The 18,824-nt window shown below is 35.7% G+C and overlaps 1 protein-coding gene across 2 annotated transcripts in view; it reads left to right on the plus strand.

The window, feature by feature from the left end:
- GSK3B (glycogen synthase kinase 3 beta) overlaps positions 1 to 18,824 on the plus strand; it is a 275,384-nt gene that overhangs the window by 176,485 nt on the left and 80,075 nt on the right. For both annotated transcript variants that reach the window (XM_006884256.1, XM_006884255.1), the window contains exons 5-7: positions 2,834 to 2,964; positions 5,087 to 5,193; positions 6,859 to 6,956. In XM_006884256.1, the coding sequence (XP_006884318.1) occupies positions 2,834 to 2,964; positions 5,087 to 5,193; positions 6,859 to 6,956 (336 nt within the window). The remainder of the gene's footprint in view (positions 1 to 2,833; positions 2,965 to 5,086; positions 5,194 to 6,858; positions 6,957 to 18,824) is intronic.

Here is an 18,824-nt window from a genome sequence, read left to right on the forward strand (position 1 = left end):
TAAAATGGCATGTCAAAATTAACCTCATTTAAACATATTTTTCTCTTTTGTTAAAGAAAACACCTTTTTTTCCTTCCATGGATTCTTGATTGCTTAGACATTAAGGTCCTGACAGAGTTAGTTAAATTTATCTTGTAGTAAATGAATGCATATAAACTCCTGTTTATTACGAGAAATAATTTTCTCAGTAGTAATAGAATAAACCTTTAAGATTTGGAAAAAGATTCTGCAAGCAATGAGATAATAATAGAATTATGACACTTAAAAGATTATATGTAATAATTACCTCAGTGCCTTAATTCTAAGTTCTCTGACAAAATACTGATCTTGTTTAAGAACTTAACACAGTTTTACATTGTGCTTTATTTTATAGAAGATTTAATTTTCCAGCTTTAGTTTAATATTTAGGGTGTACGTCTGAAATTCAACTATTAGTAATTTTCCTTATATCTCTTGAAGGAAAGTATGTTTCATGTTAATGTTTACCTACATCTCTGCTATAATCTCTAAAGATGATGCCATGTCTGACAATATAATCTGACTTTGAACTTTTTGGGTGTTTTGGCATTGTTGTTGGGTTTATTTTTTTACCACGACACTATTATCTTTGGGTTGCATCTTGTAAAAAAATCATTTCTGTGTTGTTTAACTTTGGGGTAAAGATCAGGACATAAGCAGTCAGTGGCACACCCTTCTCCTCCACAGTCAGGAATCTGGATCTTTTGTCCATGCACACTGGTTCTTCACTTGTTTTTATAACAAGATTTTAAAAGTCTTCCTAAGTGATACCAGTAATTAACTTTACTAGGTGGTGTTGAGTCAACTATGATTCAAAGCAAACCTTATAAAAAACAGATTGGAAGAAACCTTTCTCTACCGTGCACCATTTCACAGTCTGTTCAAGCCCATTGTTTGTAGTCACTGTCAGGCCTGTTGTTGAGGATCATCCTCTCTTTCTCTGACTTGTCCTGTTCAAAGTAGTAATGCCTCCTGACAACATGCCCCAAGTATATGACATGAAATTTCATTATACTTGCCTCTAAGGAGCACTGTGGTGGTACTTCCTTCTAAAACAGATGAGTTTGGTATTTTTGTCACTCCATGTTGTATTCCATATTCTTCACCCACACCACAATTCAAAAGCATCAGTTCTTCTATCTTCCTTATTCATTATCCCACTTTTGTGTGCATATACAGCAATTGGATGCATACCCATGTTTATCGTGGCGTTGTTCACAATAGCAAGGGGTTGGAAGCACCCTAAGTGCCCATCAACAAAGGAATGGATAGAGAAGCTGTGGTATAGTCACACAATGGAATACTATGCTGCATTGAAAACAAGGAACTCAGGCGAGCTCTGGTTGCCTAGTGGCAGGAAACTGCACTGCAATCCCAGAGGTGCGCGGTTCAAATCCACCAGATGCTCTGCTGAAGAAGGGGGAACAATCGCCTCCTGTACCAGTCAGATCCGATTTGACGGTACACACACACACACACACACACACACACTAAATAAATAAATAAAAATTTAAAAAAAGAAAACAAGGAACTCATGCAATATTATTCAAAATGGGTGACTCTGGAGGACATTATGCTGAGTAAAGTATCTTAGTCACAAAAGGACAAATACTGCTTGATGCCACTGTTGTAAAACAGGACTGACATTGGGGTGGAGGGAGACTGAGATGGGTTCAGTGATGTATACTGCATTGAAACAGATGAGGGAGAAAAGTGTTTAAAAGGGATATGTGATTAGGTTATTATCGTCATGACAGGAGTCCAGAGCAAAGGCTGCATAATGGACTGGACCTGGAGGAGGGATTGTAAAACAATAAAAGAATTTTTCTTTTACTTTTACTTTTCCAAGAGGGTAGTGTACTAGGTGGGGAGGGCTGGGAGGGGAGAAAAGTACAACAATGAAAGAATGGAAACCCAAAGTCTCTGTAAATTTTCATTGAAATTAATAATAAATTAAAAAAAAATAAAGCAACTGGAAATAACAATCACCATGTTATACTGTTGTGCTTACACAGTCGATTTGGCTGATTCTCCAGGAGTGTGGTTTTTCAGAGGCAGGAAGTCACGCGGGGCGGGGTTACCCATCTTTCTTCCACAGAGCAGCCAGCAAATTCAAACAGCATGCCTTTGGGTTGACAGCACAGTTCCTTCATACTAGGCCACCAGAGCTCCCTACCATCAGCTAGGCATGTATTTTTAATAGTATTTTATCGTGTACTTATTCTGAATAAGAAAGTAAGCTAGGAATGGTGGAGGTTGGCAAACCAGGTGGATTGAAACTGACTGCCACAATGGGCTCTTGTGTGTCAGAAAGTGTGAAGATGGTGCAGGATATAACAGGGTTCAGATCTTTTGTTCATATGGTCACTATGTGTTGTACTCAACTCGATGGCACCTGAACAACGCAACAGCAGTTGGTGATGCTACCAAAAGAGTTGCTGAAGATCTTGATAGGCCATTGATTGTAGCTTTGAATTTTAAGTTCTTTAAGGACGATGCACATATGTTGTTGTTGATTGCCGTTGAGTCGAGTACGACTCATAGCAACTTTATGAACAAGAGACCTGAAGCCTTTCTAGAACTATCGTCATTTCTCATACTTCGTAGACATGCAAATATAGTAGATAATTAATGATATTTTAATTTAGAAATGCTTTTTCAAGTATTATAAAACTTTTCAGAGGAAGATGACCAAGTGGTAATCTTCCTCAAGATTTCAGCTTTTTTAGTTTTAAAAATCTGTTAGTTTATTAATTGCTTAAGAATTTTAGTTTGTTTGGGATAGTATTTAATTCTTTTTTACTGTCTGTTTTAGTTGTATATGTATCAGCTGTTCCGAAGTTTAGCGTATATCCATTCCTTTGGAATCTGCCATCGGGATATTAAACCACAGAACCTCTTGTTGGATCCTGATACAGCTGTCTTAAAACTCTGTGACTTTGGAAGGTAAGCTAGCTGAGAGTCATCATCACTTTTTACTGTCTTAATCTCATTCACAGTAATCTGTGAGTAAAGTAACATTGCATTCCTTCCTTTTCCATAGCGCTCCTGTCTGTGGCTTGTTCTAACCACTTAAAATTAATCAAGTTTGTATTCTCATAATTTGGGGACTGACCCTGCTGCTTCCTCTCTGGTGTAATCATTTTGAGTAATCTTTCTTTTCTCTGGTCCTAAGATGTTGCTGCATAATGTGGGTTTTCTCTAATTTTTTCATAAAAAATATTTCTTTTTCCAGTTGCCTCTTTCTGTGTTACTTGTTAACCCCCAACCCCTAGCTGATATCTGTGTTTCTCACTCAGACATCCCTTTACATCAGCCTACATTGGGTTTAGTACAGGAAACACTTTCCACAGGCCGTCTTTTTAGAAATAATTAAAAACAAAACAAAACACCACACTTACTCAATGCATTCGTAATCTAATAGTGTTTCCTCTCATATAGCCCTTATTTTATGATTTCCTGAAATGACATGGTATTGTGACCCACTGGTATTAATACTATCATAGTATCCAGTTTATTCTGCAGATTATAACTCTTACCTCCAGAAGTATATAAGAAAAGGTGAAAGAAGTGAAATCAAAACTCTAATTTTTTACTAATTATGAACTTACTATCTATAGTATTATTCTCTTGTTAGTAGTTCTTTACTGGATGAAATTGGTCTAGGACTTGCCTGAAGGCCTGGTTGGACTGTGTAAGGACTGTTACTATAAATGACTATTGTGTTAGGCAGTAGGATAGACACACATCCCCCAACCCTCAGAGGACCAGAAAGTTACATCCAAGCTTTACTTGTAAGGAAAAAAAAAGATAACTCCACAAGTAGTAATACAGTCTATAGACTATAAACCTTTCAATATCATTTTTTTTAAAAAAAGAATTTTCTGACAGTATAATTAAAATGTACAAAAGTCCCTGAGTGGTGTAAACAATTTGAGCTTGATTCTTAAAAGTTTTCAGGTAAAACCCACCCAGAGCTTCCACAGAAGAAAGGTCTGACAATCTGCTTCTGTAATGATTTCAGCCAAGAAAAGTCTATGTAGCATGTCAACACTGAATCAGAATCTGCTTGACCATAAGGCATTTAAGGGTTTTGCTTTTTAAAATCAGTTATTCTAAAAACTAAATGTTATAATTTACATACAGCCCAAACTAGTGGTTAATGCTGATTAGTGGATGGCATGGCTGTTGTTAGTCAGTACTTGGTAAGATGCTTAGAAATGAAACTGGGCTCAATCTTCAAAAGAGTGATAAAGTACATCTTAATTGATTAGAAACAATGAAGAAAAAGAATGCCTGAGTTTTGATCCTTTTATGATTACTTATATCTATCTCCTTCAGTTTTCCTGTACTTTGGACTCAAAATTGTCTTTGCACTATTTTTTTAAATTAATGTAATTTAATTGTTTTTTAATTAAGGAATTGGGTAAGACAGTGATGAAATAAAATAGATTGTGCTTGAAGATCTTGGCATATTCATTCTGAGTAAAATGTCAAATTGGAAGACAAGAACCATTTTCATGCCTGGGGGGAGGAAATTGTATTTTATGAGGAATGTTCATTCCTGCACTGTCAGGGAGACCTCTTTTTAAAAGTAATATTTTTCATTTTTCATTGTTGAGCATTTTCCTCCCTCCCCAACCCACCCTGCAATGCTCCTCTTATTCCATATTTGCCATACATATAATGCCTAATCATATATTCCTTTAAGACCGTTCTTCCCCTCATCTGTATTAAGTTCTAAAGCAGTGTTCACTATCTTTCCTTGTATTTTAGAGAGAGAATTTGGCGGGAAAGAGCAAAAGAAATTTAGCATTTACTGTTTTGTTATCTTTTATCTTCTTTTTCTTAGATGATCATTGACAGGCATTTTGTTTAAAATTAGGCTTTCCTCCCACCAGTGATGTGATAAAATGACAAAGAATTTTTCGCTATCTAGTTCATTTTTTTATATGTTGAATAATTGATATTATGTGAATTTTCAATAAGTAATAAATGTTGAGAATAATAGCAGTATGAATTCTTTTTGTATTAAAAAATGTCTACTTTAAAATTTTTTTTTTATTAGTGCAAAGCAGCTGGTCCGAGGAGAACCCAATGTTTCGTATATCTGTTCTCGGTACTATAGGGCACCAGAGTTGATCTTTGGAGCCACTGATTATACCTCTAGTATAGGTAAGTACTGAATCTGGATGCAGCGCCTACTAATTTTTAAAATTTATTTACCTATTGCCAGTCTGTCTGTTTCCATCAGTACATTCACATAAGTGTAGAGATGAGTGTGCCCTAAAATACATTTTTCTTAAAGATAAGCAAAAATATCTAGAATTTAGTAGAAACTATACCTTTCATAATTTGAGGTATACTTACTTTCCTACTTTTTATTTTTTTTTTATTATAGGAAAGAAGAATAATTGCATATACTTGTTTCTCTTTGCTTTCTCCCTCCCTCCCTTTAAAATAGTCACTTCTGAGCTTGATGTTAGTAGAATTTATATCCATTGAGTTTATGATGAAAATGATAAGATGACCATAATCCTTACATGCTGTCACAATTGGTTATTTAATTTCAGTATATCCTAAAAAAGCCTGGCTTTTTAATTAATACTTTCACTCAATTCATGCATTCTGTTAGAGTCTTCATCAGACATGTTTAATAACAGAGAAATAATTACATTGAGACCATTCACCTTAGTCTTCATTGCCCTCCTCTTTTACCCCCGTTGATCTTTACCTCAGTTGCGAGGAACATGATCAATTGGACATGAACAGTAAGCTAAATAGAGACAAGACTTTTTTCCTGTTACATATTGTTTCTATGAAAGGAAATATTTAATTCAAACCCAGAAACAAAACCACAATTCAGATGTAGTATAAATGCAATTTTTTTCAAATTTTTTTCAATTTTTCTAATACACTTGAACTCATGGTTATAAAAGGTATCTAGAGATAGATAGTTCATTTTCCTAGTGTAGGATCTGTGTTATAGTGACTAACAAGTCACTTGGAGCAGGAAAGCCCTAAAAATCTCTTAAGTAATCTGGAGCTGAAGTCATGTGTTTTAGAAAAAACTAAAGCGTGTGTGATGGGGTCAGTGTTTTACACACATTTTATGAAGAGATAGCACAGCCTATCTGGATGAGAAGAGAGGCCACTGTAATTACCTAAGGTTTTAGGAAGTGATGTTTCAGCTGAATCTTCAAGAATTACTAAGTTGTAGATAGAATTTAAAAGAACTCTTCTACCAGTGAGATCAATTCTAAATAATGCATGCTTGGTAACTTATTAAATAAGATTATTCATTTCTTTAGATCTATCCCAGAAGACAGATAAAATGAGACTGACTGGATCAGATACAGTTTTGACTAGGGGAAAGATTTGCTGAAAAGTAACTCTGTAATTTCATTTTCTTAATGTATAGGAAGGATGACACAGTGTAGGTAGGGAAACCCGGTCAGAGGCTGTCCTGGTAAATTAAGTGTTGAATGGAGTTGGGCATGGGATGAGGCAGGTGGCAGAAATAACGTTTATGGGAACAAGTTTGATAAAAGGTGTAGAAGAAAAATTTGAAAACCAAACTAATAGCTTCTGAGTCAAAATGAGGATGGTTGAATCACTGATGTAACAAGCAGAGGTGGCATGTTGTGTTATGTGTTTGACTGTTAACTGAAAGACCAGCAATTAAAGTTCATAAGCTGCTCTGCAAGAGAAAGATGGCTATTAATCTTTTATTTGTAATTTCTCTGTATGCTCAAAGTAAAATTTAAATACATGCAAATATTTTTCAGCTCATCTTAAGCTAAAAAATATGAATAAGGTTTTGTTTTCTTTCCTGTTTAGATGTATGGTCTGCAGGCTGTGTGTTGGCTGAACTGTTACTAGGACAACCAATATTCCCAGGAGACAGTGGTGTGGATCAGCTGGTAGAAATAATCAAGGTGAGAAGGTTGACTCCTAATTTTTAAGTAAGAAGACTTTAGGACTGTTCTAAGAAAATTGATGGTTGGTTGGTGTTAGGTGCCTTTAAGTCGAGTATGACTCATAGTGATTCTTTGAACAAAAGATCGGAAGATCTGAACCCTGTTCTATTCTATTATGCCCATTGTGGCAATCACTGTGTCAGTCCACCTGGTTGAAGGTCTTCCTCTCCTAAGAATACAGCTCATATATTTTACACACCCACACACCCCTTCCATCTTCCTCACACTTAAACGCCCCGCCCCTGCACATCCTCATCCCTCTGCTTCCACTACTCCACTCCCTGGATATTCATTCTCATTCTGTAATAATGGTTTTATTGAATACTTTTTTTTTCAATACTTTTTAAAATTGTATTTTGCTGAGAAAGCTTTTGGAAATCGCATACAAGAAAGGATCTGTTGTTTGAAAGTCCTTAAAACTATGAAAACTGAGTAAAATGGCCTGATGTCAGTTTTTTATCATTGTGTATTTGCTTCTAATGTAAAGCACATTGTTGTTGTTGATTGCCTTTGAGTTGGGCGTGTCTCATAGTGACCCTATGAACAAAAGGCCTGAAGCCTTTCTATAACTCGTCATTTATCAAAGTTCACAGAGTTTCCAGAGGTATATTGTTTAGGGAGTAAATCCTGCTCCTCCTTCCAAACCTGTCTTAAACTGGGAGTTCAACCAAACACTGTCCATCCTGGGTAACTTTTAGGGCATTTGACACCTCTGGCACAAAGTGCAGCATCACAGCATCCCCAGGTTACCTCAGTACAGCGTATTGACAGAAGAATGCACCACTGCACCACTTAGAAGAATGTTCCTCCAAAATACAATAACAACCAACTTTAAATAGAAAGGCCCTCCCTGAGGTCTTATTGACTCTAAACAAGAGCACATAGGAGATATTTATCCTTACTCATCATGTCTTAATTGTAAAATTACAAGATAAATACATACCTATTTGAGTATATCACTGGTGGAAGCAGAATTTTATCTTAAATGTTTAGTTGTTTTTTTAATGATTTGAATGAAAATTTCCAGAGTAGATAAGATAGGAATTGCATTTATTCCTTTGTAGCATATTTTGTTTTATAGCATAGATACAATCCTGCCAGTATATTGACACTCTTCCCACTATCTCATTTGTTCTTTCTTTCATTTGTTCTTACATTCTTTTCCTGCCTTCTGAGCTACTTCTTTGCACAGATGCTGGCTTTGTGATCTTTTATGTACTTGATTGTTCTAAGAACTGAGTACCTCCATGGTGTTATTGTTCACCTTACAGCTGTGTATGTATGTTGTTTTTGCTACAGATTACACTATAAAAGTGAGTTCAGTTCCAGGATAGAAGGGTAGCCAAGAGCCATAGTCTCGGGGCTTCTATAAGTCTCTGGAATATCAGTAATTCTGGCTATTATCGTTACTTTAAATTTTGTTCTGCATTTGTTTCCCACTCTATCCAGCAGCCCCTTTTGGTGTTGTTCTTTTCAGAACAGTTAGTAGTGGTAGCAAGAAACCCTCTAGTTTTGGTCTCAAACTTCTGAAAATTTAAGTTTGAAGGGTCTCAGTTCTTTGGTCTGATTGTTTCCATATATCTTTCAATTTCTTCCATTCTTTTTGTTCTGGACGGGGAGAAACTAATGGTTTCACTTGCGATGATGACTTGTAAGCTGTTAAATTCCTGGACAATTTTAATACCATTTTATCTATTAGTTCTGTGGAAACTTAATTGACAAATAGATGACTCAAAATATTTTATCTTAAAATTAATGTTGCCTTTTAGAACAGTAGAATAGAGGTTTTAATTGAATCTTTGAATGTAATTTTAATATTCTTAATACTTGAGAGCTAAAAGGAAACATCGTCTTTAAAAATCTAGTGTTAATGTAATAATCTCCTCTTTTTTTGGGATTTAATTATTGGTTTCTGAAAATACTTTTGAAAAGAAAATTGAAATTACCCTTAGAGGTCATATAGTTCAATACTCATCTGGTGAAAGGCTGCCTTAGTTACATTCCTGACAAACATGATTTTCTAGTATTTTATCACTGCATTGGGGTGCAGCACATTCTGTATTTGAACAGCTTAAATTTATGAGCTGCAGCTCCCGGATGGTTTGCATCAGTTGAACACAGGCTTATTATCATGTTATTTTTATATCCATATACTTAATCCTATAAAAATGTTTTCTTTTGATCAAAGAGTCAAAAGGAAAAGCCCAGTATGTGATCACTGATCTTTATGATCCAAATAATTTCCTTCTAATTTGCCGCTAGGATTCCTGTAGTATTTCTGGTTTTTCATTTCATTTGATGGCCAACCATCTTTCTAGTTTCACACTTTACCTTTAATCTTTTTCAGCAGAGCTGCTTCCTTTCTGATCTATACGATAGTCAGATCAGCTGGAGTAGTCAGTTCTCATTGTTATCCAAAGCCTGTGCATCCCTATTATTTATTATTAATGCTGTAATATAGTAGTTGGAAAACATTTTTTAAAAACAACTAGATAGCAAAATATTTTAATTCTTACATGCCAAAAGACAAAAGCAAAAGATTTTCCAGATGGTGATGTAGTCTGTAGAAAGTTGTGCTGCTGTCCCACAGATGATGCTTCTGGCAGTAGCAATCCACCAGTAACTCCACAGGCTGGGTGATATGGTTTACAGCCTCGAAAATTCACTGAAGGGTCAGCTATGAGTTGTTTCCAACTTCAGTTGCTATAAGTTTTATAATGAAAGAAACTAACTTCCGTGAACTTTTTTGTAATTGATAAATTTTATCATTTTGAATTGATAAAAGTAATAAATACAACAGTTGTATATAATTTTTTTATAATACAGGTCTATGAGAATGTAATCCATTTTGAGGAGTTTGGCTAACATTTCTCTTGCGATTCAAAGTTTATATGATTTATCAGATGGATTGGTTATCTATAAATACAGATTGATACCTCATGGGCCCTACATAGAGTCTACTGCTATGGTTTTCAGACCCCTGCTATAGTACAGCCTTCAGCATATCTTGCATTACCAGGTTTTATCTGTGTAGTTGAGGCCACTGGACTGTAGTTTTCAGGGCTTATTGCTAATCATTTGTCATATATGTTCATTAGAATTTTTTTTTATTAATCTACTGATTTTCTTTCTTTTTTGTATGATGATTGATTTTTGTCATTAGTTTTAATTAAGTCACATACAGTTGTTCAGGAAGCTAAGTGGGTTATCTGTGGGAAGGATAGCTCATGGCTACCAGGATCTCTTATAAGTTAGAGATAGGGCCACTTGTCCTTATAATTCTGTTTTCTGCCATTATTAATTTGTTTGCTATTCAGTAAGTATTAATAAAAACTGTCAGTTTGTCACTCTTTGTAAAATAATTTCTAGGCCTTATTTCTTACAAATTGCCTTGGGAATAATTAGTAGTAGTATTTCAATTCTACAACAAAGTGTTTGCCATTTATGTATCATCTTACATTCATGCTTAAGTTTCATAGTTATTACCCTACTATAGTTCCAAGATGACTTTCTGTAGATCTTAATGATAATAAGACATTATGGAATTAGACATTTTCCCAATTTTGTCATGGCACTTTGGAGATCCGTCTTCTGGGGCTGTTCTACATTCTTGAGTATGACTGTCCAAAACAGATGGAATATCAGAGTGTTTGTCACCTAGGTGGTAGCCTGAAACTATACATTAAATGGAGATTAAATGGCATCTTAGAGGATGTATGTTTCATATAATTCTAAACCTTGTTGAATTTATTATTTCTAATATTTGTTCCTTAAATATTTCATTTATTATACATTGAAATAAATGTTTATACCCAATCCTGATGTAACTGGTTCAGTTTTCCATACCTAAATCATAAATTAGAAAAGTGAAATTATGCAAGTTTGTTGTTGAAGGTAAATGTTACTAGAATATTTTATTTTATGTTTTAAACAAAGCTGTGTGTTGTTTATCAGGAGTGAAGAAATGTATTTGAGTTTTTCCTGAAAGGTGATCTCAAAGGTGAATGTTTATAGTTAGTAATCTCAAACTTTGAGCTTTTATATTTACTAGAGAGTTGGTATTATTCTGTTTATTTTCTGCTCATTAAAAATTAAATGTTCAGGCAAATAGTTTGCAAAGTGAGTAACACAAAATGGTATAAACTGGCTAAATTTTACTTCATTCTGGTTAACCTCTTAATTCTCCCACTATACCATCTAGTAGAATAAGGAGTTGGAATTCTGATTCTGGAAATTTTTTTTCCAGAATAAATCAAAAGTAATAAACAGAACAGAGTGAATATCATTTTAAAAAAATCCAATTCCAAGCATGAAGAATATTTGACATTCTGAGATTGATTTCATACACTGAATTGTCAGATCAGAATTTCATTATTCCAGTTGTGCTCTGTATATTGAGAACATACTTACATTTGCTATGCATTTGCCAAAAAAAGTATTCTATTGAGGACTTACTATGCAATAAAATTTCGTCTCAGATCCTTCTTTAGCACAGACTGCCTACTAAGCTCTAGAATTATCAGGCATGGTTCCTGATGCCTGATTGGAAAAGCATTTTTTTACTGGGAATTATGTGAACTTCACTGACAGAGAATCCATTGTCCTTTACAGCTTCGGAGCCAGTCATTGCAGTAGAGTTAAGAAAAGCAAGCTGTTAGGGACCTCTCTAAAGTACTCAAGAGCAATGGTGTCTCTTTAGGGAGACTAAGGTGCACCTGATACAGGCCATGGTCTTTGCAATCACTTGTTACGCATCAGAGAGTTGGAAAATGACTAGGGAAGATAGGAGGAGAATTGATGCCTTTGAGCTGTGGTGCTGGAGAAGAATACTGAATGTACCATGGACTGCCAAGAAAACAAACAGATTCATCCTGGAAAGGGTTAAACCAGGCTACTCCTTGGAGGCAAGGATTCTGGGGCTTTATCTGACATACTTTGGACATGTTGTAAGGAAAGACAGGTCCTTGGAGAGAGACATCATGCTTGGTAAGGTGGAGGGACAACGCAGGAGGTGAAGACCCTCTGTGAGTTGGATTGATTCAGTGACTGGGGTAATCCGGATGGGTGTGTCAGAGGCCATGCGATTGGCACAGGATAGAGGGCTGTTGTACATAGGGTCGCTGTGAGTCACAAATGACTCGACAGCACATAACAACAACAAGGGCACTCTGGTGGAAAGAAGCTGCACTGCAATCCCAGAGGTGCACAGTTAGAACCCACCAGATGCTCTGCTGAAAAAGGAGGGAAAATCTCCTGTACCAGTCAGATTCGATATGCTGGTACGTGTACACACACACACACATATTTTTTTAAAAAAGAAAGAAAAGCAAGTCCTTGAAGGCTTTTGTAATCTTAAAGAAGATAGTGTTTTTTTATGACAATTGTTGTTAAGTGCCGTCGAGTCCCTTGCAACTCATAGCGACCTTATTTTTGACAATTACTTGTTTTAAAATTCTAGAGATATGATATGGTTAATGCAGAGATTTAAGAAAATATGATCAGACACACATACAAAGAAAACAAAAGAATGGATTATTGTTTAGGCACATCAAGAAAAAGAAATTTTGTCTATTTTGCAATAGTATTTCTTTGTAAATGTTGCAATGAAAATGTCATCTTGAGGTTTCATTATTCATGTCTGGGGTTAATTTTTTATTCAATTTTTAGTAACTGCATAGATACCATTGTGTGATTATATTCTGGTTTGCATAACTTATTTTAGGAATCTTGTTAAAATGATACTTTATTGACTTTGAAAGAAACGTCTATGATTCAGTTGACTTCTTGTTAAATATTTGTTTATTAGCTTGTATAAATAATACAATATCCCCCAAAATTCTCAAATAAAATGTGCAGTTTTGTGAAGTTCTTGACCTGGCACTATTCACAGGCTTTACAAATAGTTTGTGTTTCATCTGTCCAAATTTTATACATAGATTTTGAGTAAGAAAGAACATCTTCTAGCCAGAGTTCAATTTCTGGATTAAAATACCATAAAACTAAAAGAAGCCTAGCACTTAACACATTTATTATGTTAACTGTATTAATATTCTTAAGTGATAGACTTATTTATTTAAGAAACTTTTACTTATTCCATAGTAATAATACAATCACTACTTCCCAGTGGGAGAATTTAAAGATCTAATTAGTCAAATTTCCAACTTTTGATGATAAGAATTTCTATATTGTTTCACTCTCCCATTCACTCATTGCTATAGGATTGGAACCAACTAATAGCTGACATTCCCACCTGTTTTCAGAGGCTATAAATTGTAAAGGATGAGATTGCCCCAGAACCACTAGTAGATTTAAAATGATGGCCAGAGGAGCACTGTCTTTGATTTAACAGTACACCATCCTATGGACTGGCCCACAAGCCTTTTAGGTTAAGAGATTCTGTTCTATAAATTCAGAAGTTGGAAGTAATAATGAAAGAATGGTAGTTTGAAAGTACAGATTTAGGACAGAAATTATGCCGGAATACAATGATCAAATTTTTTTATGTTCAGTGATTTATTCATCCAAAATACTTTTTTTAAAAAAAGACACAGTCGTTAACTTTACACATAGACCTCACCTGATAGATGGCATAGGAATCAGATTGACTACATCAGTGGAAGGAATCATTGGAAAAACTATCAGCAGCCAAAATACCCAGGCAAGAAGCTGACTGTGGAACAGAACATCAATTACTCATGTGCAAGTTAAAATTGAGGCTGAAGAAAATGAAAAGAAGTCCAAGAGAACCAAAATGTGATCTTAAATCTATCCCATCTGAATTTCAAAATAAAAAACAGAAGTTCAGACTGGATTCACAAGAGCCCATGCAACCATTGGTGATGTCCAAGTGGATCCTAGCTGAAAGCAGAGACTACCAAAAAAATGTCTGTGCTTTATCTTCTGTGCAGATGATTACAAAATATGGCTAACACTGAGAATGGTAGGAATCTCAGAACAGTTAATTGTGCTTATGTGGCACTTATACTTAAACCAGAGTTTGTGTAGACAGAGCAAAGAGAAACATGACATGGTTCAAAATTAAGAAAGCTGGGCATCAGGACTGTATCCTCTCTTCGTACCTGTTCAGTCTGTATGTTGAACAAATTATTCAAGAAGGTGGACTCTGAAGAAGAGAATGTGATCTGAGAAAGACTCATCAGAAACCCACATTATGTAGATGGCACGGCCTTGCTTGCTGAAAGTGAAGTGGATTCAAAAGCTTAACTGATCAAAGAATACAGCTTTCTGTATAGATTACATCTCAACATCAAGAAAAAGAAAAATTCTCACCACTGGACTTGATAGACAGTGTACTGACAGATGGAGAAAAGATTGAAAATGTCAGTGACTTCATTTTACGTGAATTTGCAGTCAAACAATCTTTTTTTTAAGTCAAACACTCTTGATAACAGTAGTCTTAACTCTGTTAACAAGTAGAAAAATCTTGCCTCTGGCAGAAATGTTTTGTAGAATTTTGAGATTGTTTAGCAGTGAAGATTTAGGTTGAAGGGAGGAGAACATGAGACAATTTTCACTTTGTAAAATAAAGGTGGTGACATGGCAGTGCAGAAATTATTGAACAATATCATTAATAGCACATGCAAGCAAGATTTTGTTGAAAATTATCTGAAAACGAATGAAACAGCACATCAACAGAGAACTGCCAGAAGTTCAGCTGGGTTTAGAAGAGGCCATGATGCTAGGGCTATTAGAGCTAATGTTAGATAGATCTTGGTTGAAAGCAGAGAGTACCAGAGCAATGTCTTAACATGTCTATCTCTGTTTCATTGACTATGCAAAGGCATTAAACTGTGTGAATCACAAGAAACTTTGGCTAACTCTGAGAAGAATGGAAATCCTAGAACACTTTATTGTGCTGCGAAACCTATACTTGGACCAGGAGGCAGTGAGAACAGAGAAAGGAACCACTGGATAGTTCAAAATTGGGAAGGATGTATCTATTTCCATACCTTTTCAATATATATGCAGAATAGATCATCCAGGAGACTAGGCTGTATGAGGAGAGGAATGTGGCATCATTTTTAGAGGAAGATTCATCAACAATCTGCATTATGCAGATGACACAACCCTGCTTGTTAAAACTGACGAGGACCTGAAGCACTTGCTGCAGGTCAAGAACTGTAGCCTTCAGTATGGATTGAAGCTCAATATCAGGAAAACAAAGATTCTCACCACAGGACTGATTGGCAGAACTATGACAGACAGAGAAAAGATTGAGATTGTTAACAGCTTTAGTTTGCTTGGCTCCACAATCAACACTTGGTACTAGCAGCCAGGAAATCAAAAGATCAATTTCATTAGGAAAGTCTGCTGTCAGGGACCTCTACAAAGTACTGAAGAACAGTGTCAGTCTGGCAGCTAAGGTGTACCTGATCAGGCCGTAATCTTTGCAGTCACTTGATATGCACCAGAAAGTTGGACAGTGACTAGTGATACTAGAAAGTCATTTGATGCCTTTGAGCTGTGGTGTTGGAGAAGAGTAGTGAATATACCATGAACTGCCAGGAGAACAAACAGGTTCATCCTGGAGAGGGTGAAACCAGGTTGCTCTTTGGAGGCAAGGATTCTGAGGCTTTGTCTGTCATTCTTTGGGCATATTGCAAGGAGGGAACAGTCCTTGGAGAGGGACATCACACTTAGGAGGGTGGAGGGACAGCTCAGGAGAGGAAGACCCTCAGTGAGATGGATTGATTCAGTGGCTGGAGTAGTGCGGGTAGGTCAGAGACAGTAAGGTTGTCACAGGATAGAGCAGGGTTTAGGGCTCTTGTTCATAGGGTCACTATGAGTCGCAGGTGACTTGATGGCACTTAAAAATAACTCTACTGGTAGATTCCCCCCCTTTTGCTTTGCTTTCTTTTAAACAGTTATGTCATTTATCACTGTTAAAAGTGTGAAATAGTTTTAAATGTTTTGTTCCAGAAACTTTTGTTTGTAAACAAAAACCAGCTATATAGTGTTAAATTGTATTTTGGTGTATATATAGAAAGAAATAATTGTTTTTCCCCATATTCCAATTTGATAGTTGTTTGCCAAGTATATATTAGGTAAAGAGATCAGTAATTTACCTGGCTCCTAAAAGTTTTACGTATTCACATTTTGGTAAGCTGTTGGTCATAATGGACAAGCTGCTGCTGAGTGAGGTCTTAATCCTTGTAAGCATACTACGCATATTACTATGTTTTATGTTTAATATTAATCCTAGGAAGTAGGATTAATACTCTTTCAAAGAAGTGTGGTAGTTTGGCAGCAATTTATCTTTACTTAAAATAGTACCATCTGTATTATTTGTACCTAAAATAGTACCATATGTACTATTTATGGAGCTGTGTAGGCGGAGGAAAAGAACTTGATCTTTAAAGTCACATTGATAACAGAATCCATTGAGTCATATCTCTTAATATGTCTAGAATTAAAAGCTCTGACTAAAAACTAAAATCTTCCTGTAACAAAGCTGTCACTCCGTTTTCGATGTCTTTGTACTAAGTTTAATTTTGCTTTAACCACAGCTGTCAGTGTCATAATACTGAATTCCTTTGCCTTCAATTACAGGTGACCCTCTTTTTTGTAACCATTTTGTTTAGGAAAATTTTCAATATCTCATGCTCATGATCTTATTCAGACCTGTATGTGTTCTCCTAATTTCTGTTTTGACATTTCCATAAATTAAAGAGTAAACCAGAGTTTAATGTGTTTTTTTAAAAATTTTTTTCTTTTCCTGATTTGTCATTTTTATAAATAAAAGAGTAACTCTGTTCATATGCACATATCTATAATGAGATGGCCCATATTGAAAACCAGTGGTTTTAGAGAGGGGAATGTAATTACCTTCTCAAGAACTGATTCAACTAAAGAAAACATGAGTACATCACTGACCTATCTAATTTGCACAGTTCAAATCCACCGGCTGGTCTGTAGGAGGAGGATGGACAGTAGCCTCTACTGCATTTCACTGCTTCTGAAAACCACCTAGAGTCAAGCATTGAATTGATTCTAGCTTGACAGCATGTTGTTGTTGGTTCTAACTTGACAGCATACAACAATAGCAAATCAAAGTTTAAAATCTTTACATATACACATTTTTTTTCTATTTTATACTGGTTTATTCACAAAAATTTTTCTTAATTTTTTGAAAGAAATCTACAATGAAATCTTTATCAGCATGCACTTTTCCTTTGTTCAGCTGTTGTCAAATCAGTTTTGAGTCCTAGTCCATAAAATTTCCGAGGCTATACATTTTAATAGGACACTGCGGCTTTTTCCCCATGGAGCTGCTTGAACCACCAGAACACAGTGTTTTGGCTTTAACAGCTACACCACTAAAGCTCTCTAGTTTTTGTGCTAGTTAGTGTGTTGTAAATTTCTTAATGTAGTTAACTGACTACAGGTCCCATATATCGAACTTAACTAAAATCCTTTTTTCCATTTCCTGGAACATGTTCATGTACCTTTTAGGCCTTTTGCTTTATTAGGTTTTTTCTGTAAATATATGCTCACAAAGTATTTGTTGATTTTGTTAATTGCTTAATTTGTGTTCATTATTAATTACTCTGCATTTAGTACTAACTAGAACAGTAAGTCTTAATTGCTTTTCATCACAAACTACTTTGAAAATCTGATCAGAGTAATGAACTCTTCGCCCCAGAAAAACAGATCTGTACCATGATTTTGTATAGTCTTCCAGATGATGGCTTTCTGAAACTTATCTAGGAACTCCAGGTTGGCTATCCTGATGCTAATGCAGAGATTTGGTATACTCTGTTCCACAGAAAATGATAAAATCTGTCTTACGTACTTTGGGCATGTTGTTAAGTAGGGCCAGTCCTTGAAAAAGGAGGACATCATTCTTGCAAAAGTGGTGGACCAGCTAAAGAAAGGAAAGACCCTCAAGGATTTGCAACAATGAATGAATTTTGTTTTGTTTTGTTTTTAATGAACTGGGAGAGTAGGAAAGAAAATGCAACAAGTGAATATAAATCTAACTTTTCTGTCAACTTTTGTTAAAAATCACAATAAACAAGAAAAACAGTTTCTGCCTAAGATTATAAAAAAAATGTGCTTGCTTTTTAAAAAAAAAATTGATTGGCAGAATGACTGTAACAGTGGTCTCAGGTGTGTCAGAGATGCAGAAGATGGCACAGGATAGTGATAGGCCAGTGTTCAGATTGGTATTCATAGGGCCACTATGAGTTGTAGTTGACTGAATGACACAACAATACATACATCATCATTTCAAACGTGAATAAATAATGTAAAACTTTAAAGGATTATTTTCTCTAATACATCTTAGATATGGTATTTTCTATAGACCAAAGGAAAGAAACATTGATTTTGACTCACTGTTAGGAAAATTTGCTGTTAAAGGCCTCTCCAAACTACTAAGAAACAGCAGTGTCAGTTTAAAGATTAAGATTTATCTGGTTTAAGTTCTAGTTTCCTAAGTTCCTTACTATGCTTCTAAAAACTGTACATCGAGTAAGGAAGCCAGTTGTTGTTGTTATGTGCCATCGACTCGTTTGCGACTCATAGCGACTCTATGCACAACAGCCCTAAATCCTGCTCTATCCTGCGCCAAATGCACTGCCTCTGACACACCCATCCTGATTACCCCAGTCACCGAAGCAATCCATCTCATAGAGGGCCTTCCCCTCCTGCGCCGTCCCTCCACCCTCCCAAGCATGATGTCCCTCTCCAAGGACCCGTCCGTCCTGGCAGCATGTCCAAAGTATGTCAGACGAAGCCCCAGAATCCTTGCCTCCAAGGAGTAGCTTGGTTTAATCCTCTCCAAGATGAATCTGTTTGTTTTCC

Source organism: Elephantulus edwardii, unplaced genomic scaffold (assembly GCF_000299155.1).
Source record: "Elephantulus edwardii isolate Elephantulus edwardi_28Jun2011 unplaced genomic scaffold, EleEdw1.0 scaffold00032, whole genome shotgun sequence".
NCBI classification, from domain to species: domain Eukaryota; kingdom Metazoa; phylum Chordata; class Mammalia; order Macroscelidea; family Macroscelididae; genus Elephantulus; species Elephantulus edwardii.